Source organism: Ipomoea triloba, chromosome 4, assembly GCF_003576645.1.
Source record: "Ipomoea triloba cultivar NCNSP0323 chromosome 4, ASM357664v1".
In the NCBI taxonomy this organism is placed as follows: Eukaryota; Viridiplantae; Streptophyta; class Magnoliopsida; order Solanales; family Convolvulaceae; genus Ipomoea; species Ipomoea triloba.
The window spans coordinates 31,983,464-32,005,214 of record NC_044919.1 but is presented as its reverse complement, the minus strand read 5'-3'; the positions used below and the strand labels follow the sequence as shown (position 1 = coordinate 32,005,214).

Here is a 21,751-nt window from a genome sequence, read left to right as displayed (position 1 = left end):
GCGCACTTCGCTGCCCAAGCGGGTTCCACACGCGCCCGCTGGGCGAGTCAGACTTTATTTTTGTTTTTGTTTTTGTTTTTCTTTTTCTTTTTTTTCCTTTCTTCTACATTCTATTTCCTAATCACACTTACAAAAATTACTCAATAACCGCGAAAAAACCCCACTGATAAGGATGCTCTAACGCGTGTGAAACTTTGCCCTCAAACTTTGCCAGTAAAGTGCGTATGAGGTTAAGACTAGATTCACTATTTTAATTAGGAATAAAATCCAAATAGACTCTCAAATTATACCTTATTATGCAATTAGGTCCTTTAATTTTAAAATGTTTTAATTAGGCCCTCAAACTTGTTATTTTAGAGTAAATAAACTCTCGAACTTATTTGTGACCTGTAATAGCAGGTCAAATATATTTTCGACGAACCTCCGACCACATTTCGGCGACCAAATTAAAAAATCAGCAATCGGCACCGGCCGCATCTGGCCGGAGAAGGCTAGTCGCCGTCTCTTGTGGAGATGGCGACCAACTCGGTGGAGATATATTTAACTTACTATTATAGGTCATAAATAAGTTCGAGGGTTTATTTGCTCCAAAATAATAAGTTTGAGAGTCTAATTAGAGCTTTTTGAAGTTGAAGGGCCTAATTGCACAATGAATAGTTTGATGGTTTATTTGACCTTTATCCCTAATTAAAATAGTGAATCTAGTCTTAACCTCATATTGACTTTCTTTGAAATCTAGTCAAGCTCGCTATGTTATTATAACAATTTTTTTTATGCAAAGGATCATATATTAATTCAAGTTTGGCGATAAAGCATTACAAATGATAAGAGGAGGATTTGAGAATCACTCCTAACAACCAAATATCAAATCCTCCTAACAACCAAACATAGATATAATATAATAACAACCAAACATAGAAACATATTGTCTAACTAAGAGATGAAATGTCCAATTCACATATTTAAACTAATTTATTTCAAATAAACATACTTAACAAGTTTTTAATATCTTATAAATAGTCACACATCTAGTATATTCCGGAACAATACATTTCAAAAAAAAGTTTTATTATATGCCTACATGCTACAGACATCGTAACAAAGTATTACACGAGCAGTAATGATAAATAGTACTCCGTATTATAATAGACTTAACTTTGAGTAATCAGCAAAATCGACCTTCAATTCGCCACCAGCTATCTTCCGCAAATCGAATGGTTTTAAGGGGTGTCACGGCTCCTGCTGCGGCTGCCGCCGGCTCTGTTCCGGGGATCATGGCCGTGATTGGCCGTGGCTTCCCCGTAATCATCCACCCTCATTTCCATAGACCTTCCTTCCATTTCTACCACTAACATCTCGTCCCCTACAACCAAAACAATAAAAATAATAATAATAAATATATGAATGAATTATTTATTCGTCATATTATAGTATTGCTTGCACTTGTGAACTTGTCTTCCCAACGCCAAAGTTGAATCTTAGCTTGTTTCATTATGGTAGTACATAATATAATACTAATTTTGAGATCTCTATGTGTTGTGCACGGGACCGTCCGATATATGGTTGTATGAACAGCTGGATAATGCACGGACTACAATGATTCATATAAGAACTATATATAGTTCTCAAGAAAATATTACTCCGTAATTATCAATCAAAAAAATAAAGGTAACAGATTTTATGTAATTCAATTAAAAAAAAAAAGCGACATTTTGATAATTTTTAAAAATTTTAAAAGTGTAAATTTTAACACTATAAAGTACAATTTTTTAATAATATAGAATACATTATTTCGGGATAAACCTTTAAAACTTAAAACAAAAAAAATTAAATCCTAAACCTAAATCGTAAATAATAAACACTAAGCAGTAAAAATAAATCCATAAATCAAACTAAAAAGAGAAATATTAAACCAAAAAAAAAAAAAAAAAAAAACCAAACCATTGCATTTTCAAAGTGCAAATAGTGTTGGAAAGTATACTTTTAATTTTTTTTTAAAAAAAAAAATCAAAATGACACTGTAATTTTTTCCCTCGTTGTTTTAGAATCGTTAGATTTAGACAGATCAACGTCTAAGATTAGTTCTTAGCTTTCTCTTGGAATACAAGTTCTCATGTGATCCTTTTCCTCTGTATATATATTCCTAATCATATGAGAACATTCCCCTAAGTGAAAAACCATTGATATGAAAGATCTGATGAATGGAGATTCAAGTAAAAAATGGTTCTACTAGATACATGGTTTGGATTTGTCCAGACCTTCTCACCTGGGACATGGTTTTATATATATACATACATACATACATATATATATATATATATATATATATATATATATATATATATATATAATTTGGTTACATGAATTGAAGTGCAAAGGATTCCCTTTTCCTTAGCTTCTACGTACGTAATTAAATAAACTAGCTTAGCATGTGAAGTGTGAAAGCTTAACTTGACTTTAACGGAGTTGGTGTGACCGACCTACATATATATTATTTCTCAATAATATTTTCCTCTACTCTATGCACAACTTGCTACACAAGCTGTACTCAGGCCACACGGAAAGCTAAGCTCTTTCAGAAAAGCAGAAGTGGAATGTATTTGATGCGTGCATGCACACACACACGGAGGTAAAATTTACGAAGTTAATAAAGTGTCAAGAACATGATTAAGCAGTTGATGAAGCCATCGATATGATGAGCAAGTGCACAGACGAATTTGGGATCATTATATTATACACGCATAAAAAAAAAACCATGATTCAAAGAGTACGCATGTAGGGTGTACCTGAGATTGAAATGGTGTTTCTGGCAGATGATGAGATGATGGCAGATGCAAACAAGAGGCAAATGCAGAGCCGAAATCCAACACCCATCTCCCTCCCTAGCTCTGTGTTGTATGAATGATGGGAAGGCTGGTATATATGCAGATAATAAGCAGAAGAGGATGTATGTTATTTATAAGCTAAGGGGGTTGTGATAGCAGAGCAGTAATTGGGAGGGGACCGATCTGATCGAGTTGACACTTGACACCTGGCTATATAACTGCTGAGAATTGGAGTTGATGTTTGCACACATATATCATATGCTCCTTCCATTTTGAGGTTGGTGCCCTGTATGAACACAGGGCCGCCCTACTTGCCTTTCTTTTTGGGTCAACCACTCAAACTGTGCCTTTCACTTGCTTTACTCTCAAAGTAAACAACTCTTTTCACCTTTTTCACATCATATACAGCCTGGTGCAGCGGGATTAATTTAATTGGACCATCAAATTTCATCCATATAACACTATCTCCAAGTCTCCAACTCAATTTACACAAAAACATCAAAAATTTCCACCAAATCTCACATAAAAAGAAAATATTTTCACATCAAATTTTATTCATCTCCAACCTATCACCAAATGTTATTCTACACTAAAATAATTTAGTTTCTCAAAATTTTAAAGTTTATTAGTTCGAATTTAATTAATTTAATATAAAATATAATTTGTGATTTAAATAATAATAATATTTAGTATAACCAGATTAGCATAACTCCATGACATTTTGATGGGTAATAAATCACCACATTTACATTGAAAATTATCCCCAAATTCAGGTAAAGATGACCTATCACAACTAAAAGATGACATCCTATAATTAATCGCTAAATTAGTTCATCAATATGAAAAATATTAATTATTTACTTAAAAATATAAAGTAGAGAAACAACTTACCTGGGAATTTCGCAACTTGGAAGTGGAAGAATTTGAGGTTTTAGAGGTTGGGGAAGAAGACCAACGCCGGAAGGTTCGGGGAGAAGAAGAAGACCAACACTCGGGACTATAAGAACAAAGGAATGACTGTTGCACAAGGTTTTGAGGAAGAAGAAGACCAACGTTGGTGATAGAAGAAAAAATGGCTATTGTGTTGCGTAAGGTTTCATAAGAATGGCCAAATGGGATAACAATATAAAATTCCGAGTTTACCCATATATTATTATATTGTTTTTAAGTTTTCCGTTAGCTGCAAACGGAATACTAATGCCAGGGACCAAACTCGCCACTTCGCTCATAACTAAGGGACTAAACTCAGATACGGTTAAAACTTAAGAACTGAGTCGGAACTTGGTTATAACTCAGGGACTAAAGATGCAATTTTCCCTAATTTCTAATTACTCCATTTTAGTAGATGCTCAAATGCCAAAAATGAAACAGACCATAAAATAAATAAATAGCACAATGATTTTCACATAGAAACTCTAGTGCATGGAAAACAATCACAAATCGGTTTGGCCAATAAAATGCATGCAAAACACCTTAGTGTCATTTTGCTGTTCTACAAATGTAAACAGTTGGGCCTTGAATTCACCATCAATAAAGCTTCTATTAACAACATATGCAGGGGAGAAGAAAATAGTGTTCTAATGATTCAGCCATTCAGGTAAGATTTTTTTATTTTTTATTTTGAGACAAAATGATTCAGGTAAGATTTAGATAGCAATAATGAAAAAGATAAAACATCTTAGAAGCTATGAAGCACTAAAGTGGTTTCAGATAGAGTTTGTCCGAAATCTTACTTCATGACCGTCAAGAGTGTCCTTATGATATGGATGAACTGCAGAACATACATGACCAGTGTAGATAGTGGATTATTGTCTCACTGCTACTCCCACTGAAATCTCCTTTCTGCAGCCTACAAATGCACCTGCCCCACACACCCAAATAAAGAATGCAAGTCATGTCACTCAGCACTTAATGGTACAATGGTCAACAAGAATAGACATTTATCTGTAATTGGCATCCAATTATCCAAATATGGTAACCTTGTTTCTGTACCAAATTCAAACACAAAAGGCAGCAGTAGTGCAGCCACCACAGCTCATCTTCCTATCTGATGAGAAATGCAAAACTCCTTTTGTGTCACACAGTTATCAAACATTCATAAATCTGATGTTACAAAATGAAGACAGCAACAAGTCAACTACCTGTTACAAAAACTACAAACACACATTTGGATCAACTCGTCATCAGTATATGCAAATTAAAAGCAACATTCATATAGTGTAAATACTCATTTAGCCAATGAAAGACAAACATTTCTAAAGCATATGTATTCATAGATATTGAAAACAGGAAATACAGTAATTAGTAACAGTAGACTAGGCATGAAGCAAACAAGTGGAACTAGCAATAATTGTGCAAAACATGCAAAGTTCTTATAAAACTGCGCTAAAGTGCTAGAGCAAATGCTATAAGGAATGTATTTAATACCTACAAATTGTTTAAAGAATTACAACCAACAAGACAATTCACGCCAGTGTTTCTAGTTCGTGTGGCAAAACCACGATAGGACACCCACTCAATACTGACAGAAAAAAAGATCATAGTAAACCAAAGGTTGTTAACACATCACTAAGTTTCTTTCTTGGATGTCTACCACATTAAAATTAAGAGTACAAACTACATGACAAGAGAATGGTAACACTGAATGAAATTGCAATTTGGCATTATTTCTTTGGAGCAGCAATCATCTTTTCTTGAAACCATATTTTTTGCGCTCGTAGAAGAGATCAGTTTTGGCACTTCCAAGATTGACTATTTTAGGACAACCATCACGATCTTTCTCCTGCTGAGTACACTCCTTACAGTAGTAAGCATCAGAAATTCCAACCCCTCCACAGATGACACAGCGACCCTGAAAAGAACCATAGTTGCATTCATCGCACACACGAACAAGTGTACAAGGCCGAACATAAGAATCACAAATGACACATTTCCCATCACATTTCTCACAAAGCCGTCCAATGGCTATTCCTGGCTGCTTCCTGCACATGATCAGATCAGGATGATGCTTGGCCATACTTCCAGCAAGACCGTTTTATACCCAAGCTGATGTAAAACCTGCAAGAAATTTCCGTCAGTGAAAAGAGAACAAAATGCAGAATTTTTTATAAAAGAAACAAAGGAGGAAAAAATTCTCAAAAACATTTGATAAGTGTTTATTTGTCCATACCCCCCCCCCCCTTTTATATTAGGTCATTTTGTTTGCTAATCATTCCAAATTTCATGAGGTTTAAAACTATTTTGTGTTATTTTGCTAGAAGTATGGAGTTGGAGAGCTTTGGAGGCAAGTTTGAGCATATGAAGGGAAGTTTGGAGCAAAAACATGTCCAGGAAGCTAGCTAAGCTGTCATCACGCCATCCACCACGTGGCGACAGACTTCGTGGCACTCCATTCCCAGTAGCTAGTTCCTGCCTCTTCACACACACTACCATGCCATAATGCTCCACGTGACAACCATGTTCCAGCAGCTACCCCTCACGCCGGCCACCACGCAGCAGCCCGGCTCGTGACACCACACAAACCAAGCAGAAGCACCTTCGTGAAGCCTCACATCCAGTAGCTTGCCGGATGCTTGTCACGCACGGTGCCACACCGTGACACCCTCTTCCAGTGCGCCTCTCTTTCTGCCGTCACGAGGCTCGTTACCTTGTGGTGCGGAACCCCTGAGTATAAATTGCAGAAGTTCTTTCACTTTCATTTGCTTTTGTCCCCAACTCAAACCCTAGGTGGTTGAGTTTGTTCTTTCACGGTTTTTCCTTAGTTTTTTCTTTTGCTTAGATTAGCCTAGATTTACATTTCGAATTCCATTATGCATGGGTTTCACCACATGAAAGACAGACTGACATGGAAGAAAGTAAAGAGTGAGCTTATAAAGTTCCATTGTTCCAGATTGAACTGTAAAATTCCAAATGTCTTTTTATAACTTTCATCAACTCAGTCAAGTCACCAATGATCAAATATGTGACATTGTAACAATAGCTGGAAAGCATTCAGGATTCTTAACGGTGCATTGTTCATAGTTGGCACTGTTGTTTCATTTTCTAAACAAAGCAACCAGATCAAACAACTGAATCAAGCAAGACATTCCAAAATCATAGGAAAACACATACAAGTCCAGAAAAATTATACACTCCGCAAGGAAAAGCAATTCATACTAGTAAGAGTGGAAGGGACAACCTCCTAAGATTAACTACTTCATGTCTCCATATTTGCAAAAACACACATAAATCAAATGCTAAGGCCTAAGAATCTATATCAATAGCTTGGAAACTTCATAATAGAACATCAGCTGTAGTGTAAAACATCCTAACCTATCAAATTTGCAATAAACTCTTAAAGGAGAACGACGATTTACCTCAAAATCGTAGCAGCTGTTGAGGATCCGGTCCAAGGAAACAAGTCGAGATTGGGGACAGGTAGCCGCGTATATGAAACCGGAGAGTCGGTTTTGCGATGAAGCTAGAACTTTCACGACAGTTCACAGGGGAATTGGAAGTTCTGGAATTGAAGATGCGATGTCAAAGAGGGTTGTTAAACCTTAAACGGATCTATCCATATCGGAATTTGGATAATACGGAGCAAATTCAATCAATAATTCGGGTTGGGCCTTATAACCCGACCAATATATGAGTTTATCTACAACTTCGGCCCATTTTCTTGTAGGTGATGAAACGAGCTCGGCCCAACCATTATTAATGGGATAATACTCTGCTCTTTTTTGACAAAATTTAAAAAAAAAATAAAAAAACCCTTTTAAAAAAATATAAAATCATATTTTGATAAATTTGGTTGTGTTCGTAAAGATCATTTGATGTTCTTATTTGGATTATAATTAAAATAATTCAATATTTTTTTTAAAGAGGTGACTAAGTTGATGGAGCATGATGACCCCTTTTGGAGGCTTTTGTACTAAATTTTGTCTATAGTATTAATGTAAATTAACATATGATAATTAAGGCAAATAAGTGAATAGATATAAGCACCAATTGCATGGAGAGTGGAGAACACTTGTTACACCATAAACTAGGGTCCACCTTACAAAGTGGACTCTGGTCTTAAACGACATTAAATTGTGTATTTTTAATATTGAAATTGTGAACTTTCAGAGTGTAATTGTGTTTCTAAGTCAAAACATATAACAGTTGTAGAAGTGAATTTGTGAATACAAGACTGTACTAAATTTTAAAAAGATTAAATTGTGTATTTTTAGTATTGGAATTAACTGCAGTATTTGAAAGGAGCTTGTGAATACAAAACAAGGTAATCAATTACATATATGTTAACATTGTGTGTTCGTAGTATACAAATTGTAAATTTTTAAAAAGTAAATTATGAATATTTAGTATGTAAATTGTGTATCTATGTCGTTTTAGACTCGGATCCACAAAATAATAAATAATTTGCCAGTGGAGAAGAATGCCTTGTTTAAGCATTAAGTTCAAATGATTGGTTTGATATTACAAGTTATGGGCTATTTACACGTAGTTGATAATAAATTTAAAGGAAAATGCTATGTGTATTCCCAACTTTTATTTATATATACAAAATTTTAATGTAAACACTTGTGTTAGGACTCATATGAAAATATAACTTATCAGAGTCATCACATTAAGAAATAAGATTTGTGAGTATATGTGATAGAACTCTAAACTCAATGGTTAACAAACTATGCGAATTTCCTAGTGGCCAACCAATCTCAAGCCTGGTAGGTGTATTAATATCTTTTAATAATTGTATTGGACTAAGAATTGATGGACCAGACTGCATTTTTAAGTAGAACTGAAGCTGACCTCTCCCAGCCAATTGACTGTTGTGTTGGACTAAGCCTCGCTACACAAGGTTTTCAAGTGGAACTCATCAACTTCTCCTAACAAACTGTTCTTGGGATAATCATTATTCCATGAACTATGGTCCAAACATTTGTGTGAATCATAAATAAAAAATATATTTTTAATATATTAAAAGTACATTATTTAAAAATAAATAATTTTTATATATATTATCAAATAATGTACTTTTAGTATATTAAAAATGTATATTGCATCCATGGTCCACACAGCTATTTGACTGTGTAGACCATAATTTGCCTTATTGGGATGAACTCAATCACTTTGCCTCCAACCCATAGTAAAATATTTTAATTTACTGACAATAATATACTATGTGTAACAAAATAATACTACGAAAAGATTATTCCTGAAAAAATACAAGTACAAGCAAAAACGAAAGGTGAAGATAGAATAAAACATATTACGATTCAGTGTTTAAACACTCAGGCAAGTGAGCCTGGCGAACTAAAACACAACCTATAACACATAAATTTGAAGGCGAAGGATGAGCAAATGTTTTGAGAGCAACTAAGAACATGGTACAGAACACAGAAATTCGGAGGAGTATAAGCAAAGGTTTTGAGAGTAAAAAGTATGTTATAGTTGTAAAAATCCACATTTGAGAGTAAAATGTGGGACAAGGGCTTCTTTCAAGCATTTCCATGTTCATTTTTCAACTTAAATGGATCAACTTTGAAAATCAATTTCTCATTTACCCATTACCGTTTTCAGCGTACAGTATATACGAAGAGTCCGAATCCAATCTGACCCGACCTAAATCGAAAGTAAATCTCACATATATGTGTACCACAAAATAGTCACTTACAATATCATGTCATGCTATTTTTTCCAACTCTAGTACTATTTAATTACTTATAATAAGTATTACATGCATTATTAACTATTCGTAAATTAACTAACCCAATAACGAAATAACAAAATAAAAAGCATATCATTTGAGAGCACTCCAGATTCAATAAAAAAACAAAAATCAGAATTATTAGTACATAATAGAAGAGGAAATGGAGAGTGCGGTAGGGATGGGAGCAGTGGGATAATGTAAGTAATGTATCATTATCGTTTCGCCTTGGCCCCTTGCCATATATCTTATTTCGTTTTCATATACCAGCACATAAAAACTTGGACTAAATATCAAACACAAATAATTGGCATTTATTCTCGTACCCACGGGCCATACGCCCATAAACCACCACTCCACTGCAATAAGTCGGCTCCCATTTCCAATGATCAGAATACAATAATTGAATATCGAAACGAGTCACCAAATAGATATAATATAAATTTTACATTTAAAGGTTATGATTGAGTTGATTTTAATCAATATTTTTTTGACTAAGTGATCGCACAGGATCTTTCAAATACAGTTTACTTTTCTTGTATAATTTATAAACTACTCCGTATTACATAAGAGTGAGTTTATTTAAAACTATCAGATAGTATTAATGAGTTTTCCCTGTTACTAAAAAAATAATAATTGAAATAACTTCGTGGATCTTGAATGTAATACTTTACGGGTTCAGGGATTATTTAACGTTTTTATAGTTATTAGTCCAGATTAGATAAAACTAAAAGACAAACAAGAATAAAAACACAAGTAAAGAAAAAGAACCCGGACACAGGAATTGATTACGCAGTTCGGAGCTAAAACTCCTACGTCTGCGGGGCTACTCAGCTTTTGCCCAATCCACTAGATGCACCAAGGTTTACAATAGTTGGAATACAACACAAACGTACAATGGTTCAAAACCAACACACAACCTTCAACATCTACTTTTGAATTGACAAAAACTGCAAGCCAAGAATTCTTCAATTCTTCATCTCGACTCAGTATCAACGACAGCTTCAAAGACAGTAGCAGAACGCCATTAAATCTTCAAATAAATCTTCTTAATATTCACGTGTGGATCTCTGAACTTGTATCGTGTGTAGAGGTGAATTTTAAGGCTTCAAATGCCTTCCTATTTATAACATAGGATCCTTCAACAACCCTCACAAAATTAGATCTGAAAATCAGCTTGATTTAATGAGAGCCACACTCCTTAAAAAGCTGTTAGCCACACAAATTGAATGGGTGGACTAATTCCTTGTTGAGAGCTTGCTGTCTGAGACAGCATCCGCTGGCACAGCTTCACTTTCAGCACTGGTGGACTGATTGACTGACGGTCCAAAAACTAATAAAAACTAAATATATGCTAAGTGTATTTTTGACAAATAATATAGCCAATAACAAAAGACCGTGTATCATTTGTACACTTACAATAATAATACAATAATGGATGGAAAAGAAAACCTTGTCCTGTGCCCATTCAAGAATCAAGAACCATCTATCAATTATCTATTCATTTATTTATTTTTAGACTAACAGCTAACACACATTATATTCACTATAGTAAGCAAAATAAAATAGGAGCATAAGGCTTGACCAGATTCAGTCTGTAACGCGATTTTGCCAATTTGGATCATTATGATCAAATATCTAGTCACCAACCAGTACGTACTGATGCACCAGAATCAGGAAAGACCAAAGATTATTTTCCCCAATTCCCAGTTTATTCCCCAGATTCCTCTTCCTCGTTTCTTGGTCCACACAACCAAAATTGAAACTCCAACTACTTTATCTTAAAAATCATGCCAAATTATTTCATTGGTGAATGGTGGTGCTCAATCATTACAAAAATCAATGAACTTCGAAAGCCCATCTCCCTGAAGCGTCGCTCTCCAAGAATAAGGGTGGGTAAGGGTTAGCCTCCAATTCCAATGTATTATATATGTTATCCAACTAAAACTAATCATTCATGAATATGGATAGCTTATTTCATTGTTTGGGTATTGTCACAATCTTTTATCTTCATTAAAGTTTGTTAATGGAATACCTAACTTTGATATTTTCGCAAAAAAAAAAAACTTTGATATATAATCATAATAATTTGGTTTCCAAAAAAAATCACAATAATTTACATTTCTGGCCGCCCTTAACCACATAATTATTCCCAATAGTTCTCAAAGTCTGTGAAGCAAAAGGGCAAATGGTTCACAACATTGGGCATTCCCAGAAATTAAAGGCAACCCTATCCATTTAATTACTATATCCTACATTAATGCACAACCAACCAGAGCGGCGTTGGAGGACTATGTGATATATTAATTAATATTATATTAATGTAATATATTTAATTTTCGAAATTTAAAATTTGATAAAATATTTTATAAAATACTAACTTCAATTTTAAATAAAAAAGTATGCATTTCACTTGTAAAAATTACAAATAAAACTATAGTCACAATTTACATTCTCAATTCTCTTCTAGATTGAATTCACAATACACTTAATACACTTGTCATTTACACGTTCTTAAAAAATAGATATAATTTACATGTAGCTTTGTGGCTTGTAATTCTATTAAGATTCAAGAAATCTTGTGTTTTTTCTTCACTTACTACAAACTTGAAAATGAAAATAAAAACTTATTATAAAAATAGTTAAATTAGTAGTTCATTAAAGATAAGTAATTTTAGGCAATTAGACTTCTATAGATTTGCCGAGATTGTGAACAAAAAAGAATTACTTGGAGAGATTGAGAGCAAAGTTTAATTGGTGGTTTTAATTTTTTTTTTCAAAAAAAAAAATTAATAATTCAATCGTGCAAGAGGGAGAAAATTTATGTAAAAACCAAGAGTTATTTGTTTTAGGTATTGATATTTTTTTACTAATATTTAGAGAATTATAAATTTTTAATAATATATTAATATGATCTCAATATATTAATTTTAGTAGTGTCAATTTTACAATTTTTCAATATATATAATATATGTATATACATACCTATTAATACCTAACAAATAAACAAATTTGAGTGGTAGCAATTGACACCACTTGTATATACATAGCTCCACTATTGCAACTAACTATACATGCATGGCAACACACAAAATGTTGGTGATGATATATAACATAATATATTTTACGTGATTATATTTTATATGTTGTCTCTATCAAATTTATAATACAATGCATTATGTATATTGTGTTGGTGAGAGATTGCTAATGCAACTACAATGTCAGAGGTTGGATTCTAATAAAGGGTGACTCATGTTACAGCTAATAATTCTGATGAGTCTGACTTTCTTTATTATAAGGCAACATCCCCAAATCTCGCCTCAATTCCTTAATTCTACACAAAGTAGCCACCTTTTCGTACACTCAGTCGGACACAGCCTCCCGACTTCCTACTTAGACTGAGCAACACAGATTTTCAACTAGGGCTACATATCCGTTCCCTACTCGGTCAGCCGACGAGTTGGTCTTCTCGGGTCGGATACCCTAATTGGGATATCCATGACTATTACTTGAATAATGTATACACTAATAAACATCACTCAACTCCTATGTAATAAGCATCAAATCATATAACAAAGATAAATCACAATAACCAAATCCGTTGTATGAGATGCTTGACAAGGACCATTCAATTTTATTAGGGTGGTGGCGGTGTTGATATTTTGAGTCCTGATGAGAGGCGTAGCACAAGCCAGGCTAATAACAACTTGCACATACATATTGTTGTGAAAGGAATGACGACATCTTAGATACGTACCTAGTAATTAGCTAGTTAAAAGGACATTGCAACTAAGGACCACGATAGAACACGTCCAAAGATTTTGACACACACAAAATTGTTCCAATCATTATGTTGAGGTCCGCTCGGTATCCATAATCATTTCCTCTTATAATAAATCATTGTTGTTGAAATATCAATTACTTCTCTTGACTTTTTGCATATTCCATTAGTGTTGTATGGTCTCAATTTTATTTAGACGTATTTTATCTTTGTTTTTGATAAGTACTAATTAAATTAAAGCTGATAGTCAAATTTTATCACAAAATAATAAATCATTATTGTTGAAATATCAGTCACTTCTCTTGACTTTTTGCATATTCTATTGGTGTCGTATGGTCTCAATTTTATTTAGACGTATTTTATCTTTGTTTTTGATAAGTATTGACTGATAGTCTAATTTTACACAAAATTTAACGCAGCTCTCATTTTTGAAGGATTTCAAGTGAAATCATACCATTGTCACCTCCTTCATAAGCCAAACGTCTATAGGCAGCATTCGACCTCGACTCTTCGTGACACTTCGTCATTTTCTCCTTTAGATGATCTCACTTTAAATTCAATAATAACACTAATAGTAACTCGAATTTGATTCTCATAAGTGACATATCTCCTTGACATCAGGACCGTTAAACATATGAATCTGCTATCGCAAAAACTAACTAGCTCAACCCCAACAAACTAATTAATGCCACTGTCTAATTTCCAAAATTGGGTGAGTGTAAGACTGCACGCATCAGGCAATCAGTTACACAAAGTGTACGTATATAAAATTTATTTATTTATTTATTTTATGTTGAATGCAGTGTGGACCTTTTTATATCTGTCATTTGTAATTATTTGGAGGTGGCCCATTATATTGCACGTAATAGTATGCTGATGAATACTATATGTTAAACTTATATAATAAGACCAGTAATATAGATGGGAACGCCATTAAAATTCGTGGACACTGAAAGAGTGTTTTCACACCTGGTCGTGTTTCTGTTTTTTATTACCTCGTAGAACACCTAACAAAAACAGAGAGAAAAAAAAAACATGTCACTGCAGCCAGACTACGAATCCTACCCTCCGGCGTTTCGTCCGTCGTCTGTCCACCCAAACCACGGCGGCGTTGAGAAAGAGTCGGCGGAAATGGAGGCGGCGGAAGGGGACGGCGTTCCCGTCATAGATTTTGAGTGCATGAAGAAGGACGAGGAAAAGGTAAAAGAGGCATGCAGAGAATGGGGGTTTTTCAGGTTGGTTAACCACGGAATCCCAGAAAGTTTGATGAGTCAAATGTTGGAACGTGCGAGGGAGTTGTTTTCCATGGCCTACAAGGCCAAGCAGGCAGCGTTCAACAGCGCCGCCCCGGCGGCGGGGCCGTCCATATCCTACTTCTGGGGCACGCCGGCGGTGACGCCGTCCGGGGCGGCGCTGGCCTCCAGCAACCTCCATTGGATGGAAGGGCTGAATGTTCCGCTAAACAAAATGTCGCAGCTTCATTACGAAGATCCGACGCTCGAATCTTTCAGGTCAGTTACTCCAAAATCTTACACCCTCAAATTTACTTTATGATGTGACAAACGTTGATAAATTAGTCAATTTAAACGTAAGAGTAAAAATTGAGAGTAATAATATTTTTCTCACTTTATTGATTAGGTAACTTCTGGGGGCGGTTTAGTAGTGTCGTAGTCCTCGGGTTTCGACGCGGTCTGTCTGTGTATGATGTTTGACTCCTAGATTTTAAGAAAACCAATTACACAATAATTGATCCACTTGACAGTTAGTTAAATCAGTGAGATTCAACTTTAATAATAATGGAGAAAAGTGGCAAATTGGCTAATTTCTTGGTCGACACTTCTCTCACTAAGCTCAGCTATCGCCTTGTTAATGGCTTAGCAAACTCCAACAAGGCATCCAAACATGGTCCACCACCCCACCCTCATGATATTTTTTTTTAGACCAATTTTGAGGAGACCTTAATTGTACAAGAGATATTTAAGTCGGTACTATATATACTCAGACTAATTCAATTAGACTATAGTTGTGTCGACTATAAATAAAAAATACATTATTTAAGTATTGAAAGTATATTATTTTATATATTATCAAATAATATATTTTTAATATATTAAAAATATACATTGTATTTAAGAAAAGTACATTATTTGAATATTAAAACTACATTATTTTGTATAACGTATATTCAGTATACAAAATAATGTACTTTTAACATATTAAAAGTGTATTTTTTTATGATTCACACAGCACTGTGTGGACCATAGTCCACACAATAATTTGTCCTGAATAATTTCGTTCTCACCGAGCCGGTCCAATTAAGAAAATACTAGCCAGATTGAATTTTCCTATGAAAGGGGGTTTGAACTCCCGACCTCTTTTAAGGCCGGGATGATGTTATTTTTTTAATGACTAAAAAGAATTATAATCACTACTTGAAGATATACAGTAAACTCATATGATAACATTAGTCTAGGTTGTCATAGCTAATCAATTTAAATTAATAAAACGCATAGGTAGCTATCAATAAGAATCAAATTTAAAGTTTTATTGTTACCAAATCAACTTAGATGGAATTGTGGTTCCCATAATTTTTTCTCCGTAAACTTCCTTTTCACGTGTGAAATCCATTGATCCTTCAAATCACGTACTGAATTTTTCACAAGGAAAACGACTGGGAAAAAGACGTAGCGAAAGCTACGGGGAATGGAGAATTAATTTTTAATAATAAAATAATATTTTAGTGCATATATAATAATGTTACGTCGTGCCTTATAATAATTGTATTTTTCGAAATTGACATTATTGGCGGTGGAATCAATAGTAGGATTGCCCAAGGCTTATCCAATTAATTAAAGAAGAAGTGAGTTGAAATGACATTATCATTATCATATACTTGAGTGCAACATTGCTTTAGTCTATGTATTATTTTTCATGCTATTATGGATGGAAAAATGTAATTTAATTTTTATTAGTTAGAAGTTAATAATTGGTTATGTTGTGTGTTAATATTTAATTTAGTTATCGACTATAATAATTTTTTTTATTTAGTTCTAAATATCTTTTTGTGCTTAAGTAAGTTATTGACTTTGATGATTTTATTTAATCTAATCCTCTGTAAATGTAGCTATTGGTAATTTTCTCCCTATTAATACATAATTTAGTATTCAACTATAGTGATTTTATCCAAATTAGTCATCGACTATAGTGATTAATACCAATTTAGTCATCAACTAATGATTTTTCCTGATTTAGTCATTGATATTAACAACTAATGACTCAGTTAGGAAAACTATCAAAGTCGATAACCCAATTAACCACAAATACTAGATCAGAGAAAGTCATTATAGTCAAGGAAAATCGGGTATTAATAACTCGTTATGTTGTATATGATTCGAATCTTACAAATAAAAAGTATAGAATTGATCTAGTTGTGAACACTCATATACAAACACTTTAGAGAATTTGTAGACTATTAAAACATATATCGAGATATTTATATAATTTAATGAGACTATAGGACTGAAATGATGAGATCTTCGGAATTAAGTTGCAACTCAGAGATAGAACAGAAGACAAAGACCACTAAGGTGTGGCCTAAATCTCTAAATTGCCCATACTTAATGACAACTAGGTAACCATCTTGTTTGTCGTAACACTGATGATAAAATATGATTTAGCTAATATAATAAGAGTTTGCCACAAGATCTTTTTAATCATGCTAAATTTCTCACAAATGTTAATCATCATCATCATTATTATTATGTCCTCGTACCCCATCTTTGTATTGGTATTTTGTATTTGAGTAATCTTACACGCACCCTCATTTACTATTTCATTTTTTATTCCATACTTAGGTGAGTTTCCCTTATTAATGTAGAAAGAAGTGTGGGTCACTGTTTTTAATTATTCAAATCTTTTCCTTCTATTAATAAAATCATGACATATGACCGAAAGTTTTATTTTGTAAGAATGTATGTATCAATTTTGTTTGTATGTTTGGGTGTAGATCCTTGCTAGAAGAATATGGAAAGCATCAAGCTAGGGTGGGGAAGGCAATACACGAAGCATTGTGGAGGAAATTAGAATTGGGAACATTAAAGTTGTCAAAATATGAGGAATCGGCAAAGTATTTGTCAGAAGATACTGGAATGTTGCGTGTATACCGATACCCTCGATGTTTGGATGCTAATCGGACATGGGGTATAGATGTACACACTGATAGTTCACTCCTCTCAATCTTGCACCAAGATCTTGTTGGAGGGCTTCAAGTCTACAAGGATCATCAATGGATCCAAGTCAACCCTGTCCCGAACACCCTCATTGTCAACATTGGAGATATGATCCAGGTTTCATCTTTGTCTTTCATTTTTACTTTTAAAAAATGAAACTTTTTTTTGCCCAAAACTCTAAAAATGAGGGGTCGGAGAGGTATTTGGTTGGCATGTTCTATTTAAAATGAATTGGTAATGAGTAGGTAAACATTAACCATTTATCCACATTCCTCTATAATAAGTCACAATGCCACGTCTCGAATCAAGCAGGGGTATTAGGAATATTTGATAAATTTCATAACGTTATTATTATTATTATTTTAGTTAGGACCAAAATTCTTATTGTGGATTACATATATGGTTGATGATTTGCAGGCCATTAGCGATGACACGTATGTTAGTGTAAAGCACAGGGTGAAAGTAAACGAAGAAAAGGAGAGAATATCTGTGGGGTATTTCGTTTTCCCAGGAGATGATGTTGTGATTGAGAGTTCCAAGTACAAGCCCTTCACTTATGCCCAATTTCGAGCTCAAGTGCAACATGAATTGAAGAGTGTTGGCTTTAAGATTGGTCTGCACAGTTTCAAGCGTCCTTAGTTGTCAACTCTTCTAATACCAATATAATACTCATATTCATCTCTGAATAGTAGTGTGAATTTTCCTCAAATGTCATATCAAAGATTTTGCATTTTCTGTTTTCTATTATTCTCAAAAGCTTATATTTGAGACTTCAGTGTGTTTTGGTCGTTTTACTTTTCTTTCCTTTTTTTTTTTTTAATGGTTGAAAATGTATGTTTTGTTTTAAGTTAAAAATGTTTGCAGAAGAAAGAAGAGCTTGTATTTTGATTAAGAATAATGTTATCCCCCTCCTAATAATATTTCTTTCTTAATGTGGTAGTATTTAACTGAGTTTTATTATATTAATTAATTAATAGATTATTTTTAACTCGTGACGCGATCAATCAATTAATTTATTTGTTAGGTTTAAAGGTAAACTTAAAATGTAGAGGAAATGTTTTTTTTCCCTTCAATCATTCTATTCCTGATCATGAATTGGTTGACCATCAATAATTAAAAAAGTTAGATAATGAGGAAAATATATGAGGGGTATGTGGACGGTAGAGAATGATAAAATTAGAAAGTATATGAATGAAAACACAATGTATAAGTTTTCAATTCCACCAATTATATTTATAATTTTTGAATACTACTAACTCTATTAGAATGCAGTATCTGTTCATAACTACTTTCTCAACCTGTTAAAACACAAGCACAAGAGTTAGTATTGCCTCCACTAAGGCTCGAACCCACCACCTCCACCTCCCGTATAAAGGGAAGGGTTTGATGCCACTGGACCACAAGGCCCTTGGCAATTAGATTTAAGTATCAAGAAAAGAATGAATAGGTGAATGACTAAATTCGAAATTGTTACCAACTATCATGTAGTGTGAAGCATTCTAGATGTCATTTCAAATGGGTGGTCAACTACCGTTATTCACTTCTTTGGGCTGAAAATGTTTGTATCTAGTAAAGAATCATGAATATTTCAAAAAAAAAATATTATTTGTATAAGTCATTAAAGCAAACTATTAGACTATTACACCAATGCAGTTTTTACACCCGTAGTCTCGTTATAACCATAACACGGTATTAGTTTTTTTTTTTACTAGGCATTTTTACATGCAATGTGTGAACTGTGAAGGTTTGAGCCTAACATTAAAATAATTAAATAAAAATAATAATAATAATAATAATAATAATATTTATCATTAAAAATAATTTTAAAATGTTATTTTTAACACGTCAAAACTATACATGTAAAATTCCTATATTAAAAAATGATACAATTTGGTAAATATCATATCATATATTAATTATTGCCATATTATTTCATTATATGTGAGTGATTAATTTTTGGCTGATATATGGCTAATATTTTGACCAATTAATTTAAAAAATATTATTAAAAATTGTCATCTCAAAAGTCTTCCAATTCTCTAATAATTCTTCTTTCTTATTACCGAAATGTTCCATCGACTATTGCTAAATTACCATTTGGTCCTCGACAATTTTTCATGCCCAATTAAGTCCCTCGACTTTGAAAATGTTAATCAATTTGGTCATCTGTTTATTTTGCCGTTAAACATCCGTTAAATCGAAACCAAATTGATAATTTTACTATAGTCAAGAGATTATTATATACTAATTTTTGCACGCACGTTATATAATTATTCCAATGACCAATGTTTGAAATTAAGTAAAAGTACATTAATGCAAGATAAGACATAAGAGGTTCACATACATCAAAATAAATGTTTGGACGATGGGCTGCAAAAAATTAGAACGTCAAGATTGGGTTAAAATTTTAATAAAATCTTAATATCCACTCTCCATGTGAAAATTGAAAACCAGAATCTATATCTAAATTGAGTAATCACCTATATTTCCCATCCAATTTTCACCTCCTAACATTGCATTATCCGGCCAAAGACCTTGTGGTCAAGTGACACCCGGTGTCCCAATTAACACTCCCACATGGATGATGGGACTCCCACATAGATGATGGGAGTGGGTTCGAGCCTCAGTGGAGGCAACTGACAACTGTTGACTTGTTGTACTTCAGTAGGTTGAGAAAGTAGCTATGAACAGATACTACATTGTAATAGAGTCAGTAGTACTCAAAAAAAAAACATTGCATTATCCGTACCTAAATTTTATTTTATTATTTTTTCTTTTTTTTTTCTTTAACTAGGGGTTAAGCTCGCAAATTATATTGTGGACTATGATCATAGTTGATACTGCAGATGTGTTGAACGGATATTGCAGTTGTGTTGAAAAGATACTGCAGTTGTGTTGAAAGGAAACTGCAATTGCACGGAACAGAGGTCGTTCATCTGTTCAACACAACTACAGTATCTTTTCAACACAACTGCAATATCAACCATGACTCATGGTCCACAATGGACCATGGTCCATGGTATAACGACTGGCAAATGGTTGGTTAGTCGATTGGATAACCAATTGAAAAATTAAAAAATTGACCAACAATTTCGACATGCATAGCTAACCGAAGTAAATAATATAATTGATTAAGCAACTAAATGTTAGAGTCAGTAGTATTAAAAAAAAAAACTAAATGTTGATTACCGTCAGTGATGCCTATTACTGAAAAATTGAAGAAAAATACACTATTTCAAAATTAATAACTAAAAATTCCAAACATGCAATACTAAAATATTCTAGATCTAAAATTCCCTTGGGCCAGTTCTTGCTCCTCTCGGAGTGAGCAAAAATTAGTCAGGTGAATCCAAACCATTAAACGAATGGATCTGCCATCGCAAAAAGTAGCTCAACCGGCCCCAACTACCTAATTAATATCACTCTCTAATTTTCAAAATTGAGTGGACCCAAACTGTTAAACGGACACATATGTCCTCGCAAAAACTAGCTCAACCCCAACTACTCAATTAATACCACTCTCTAATTTTCAAAATTAGATAGACCCGAACCGTTAAACGAACAAATCTGTCTTGCATAAACTAGCTCAACCCCAACTACCTAACTAATACCACTCTCTAATTTCCAAAATTGCGTGGGTGTAAGATTGCATGCATCAGGCCATCTGTTACACAAACTGTATATAAAATTTATTTATTTATTTATTTTGTGTTGAATGCAGTGTGCGCCTTTTTATATTTGTCATATGTAATTATTTCCAATCATTATTATATAGACAAAAATAAAAAGTACATTATTTTTGTACTGAAAGTACATTATTTTTATACTGTAGGTACATTATTTTTGTACTGAAGGTATATTATTTGATATATACTGTCAAATAATGTACCTACAGTACAAAAATAATGTACATTCAATATAAAAATAATGTATTTCTTATTTTTGGTCCACACAGCTGTGTGGACCATGGTCCATGCAATAATTTGCCAATTATTTCGAGGTGGGCCATTATATTGCACGTACTAGTATGCTAATGAATACTATATATTTAAGAGCATTAATATGGATGGTAACGCCATTAAAATTCGTGGAGACTGAGTGAGTGTTTTCACACCTGGTCGTGTTTGTGTTTGTGTTTTTTATTTCCTCGTACTAGTAGAGTCGTAGAACACCCAAAAAAAAAAAAAAAAAAAAAAAAAAAAAATGTCGCAGCCAGACTACGAATCCT

The 21,751-nt window shown here is 33.5% G+C and overlaps 2 protein-coding genes across 3 annotated transcripts; one reads left to right on the top strand and one right to left on the bottom strand.

Moving 5' to 3' along the window:
• Window positions 1-5,508: 5,508 nt before the first annotated feature.
• Window positions 5,509-5,841, bottom strand: LOC116016171 (PHD finger-like domain-containing protein 5B). Its single transcript, XM_031256334.1, has one exon. It carries the CDS (start codon window positions 5,839-5,841, stop codon window positions 5,509-5,511), a length of 333 nt encoding a protein of 110 aa, XP_031112194.1.
• Window positions 5,842-14,189: 8,348 nt separating this feature from the next.
• On the top strand, window positions 14,190-18,389 carry LOC116015527 (gibberellin 2-beta-dioxygenase 6-like). Of its 2 annotated transcripts, XM_031255627.1 has the most exons (4): window positions 14,191-14,619; window positions 14,701-14,805; window positions 17,301-17,640; window positions 17,941-18,389. In XM_031255627.1, exons 1-4 carry the CDS (start codon window positions 14,330-14,332, stop codon window positions 18,160-18,162), a joined length of 957 nt encoding a protein of 318 aa, XP_031111487.1. In that variant the 5' UTR covers window positions 14,191-14,329; the 3' UTR covers window positions 18,163-18,389. The 2 variants fall into 2 exon arrangements, with proteins under 2 accessions (XP_031111486.1, XP_031111487.1); XM_031255626.1 differs by having other exon boundaries at window positions 14,190-14,805.
• Window positions 18,390-21,751: the final 3,362 nt, after the last annotated feature.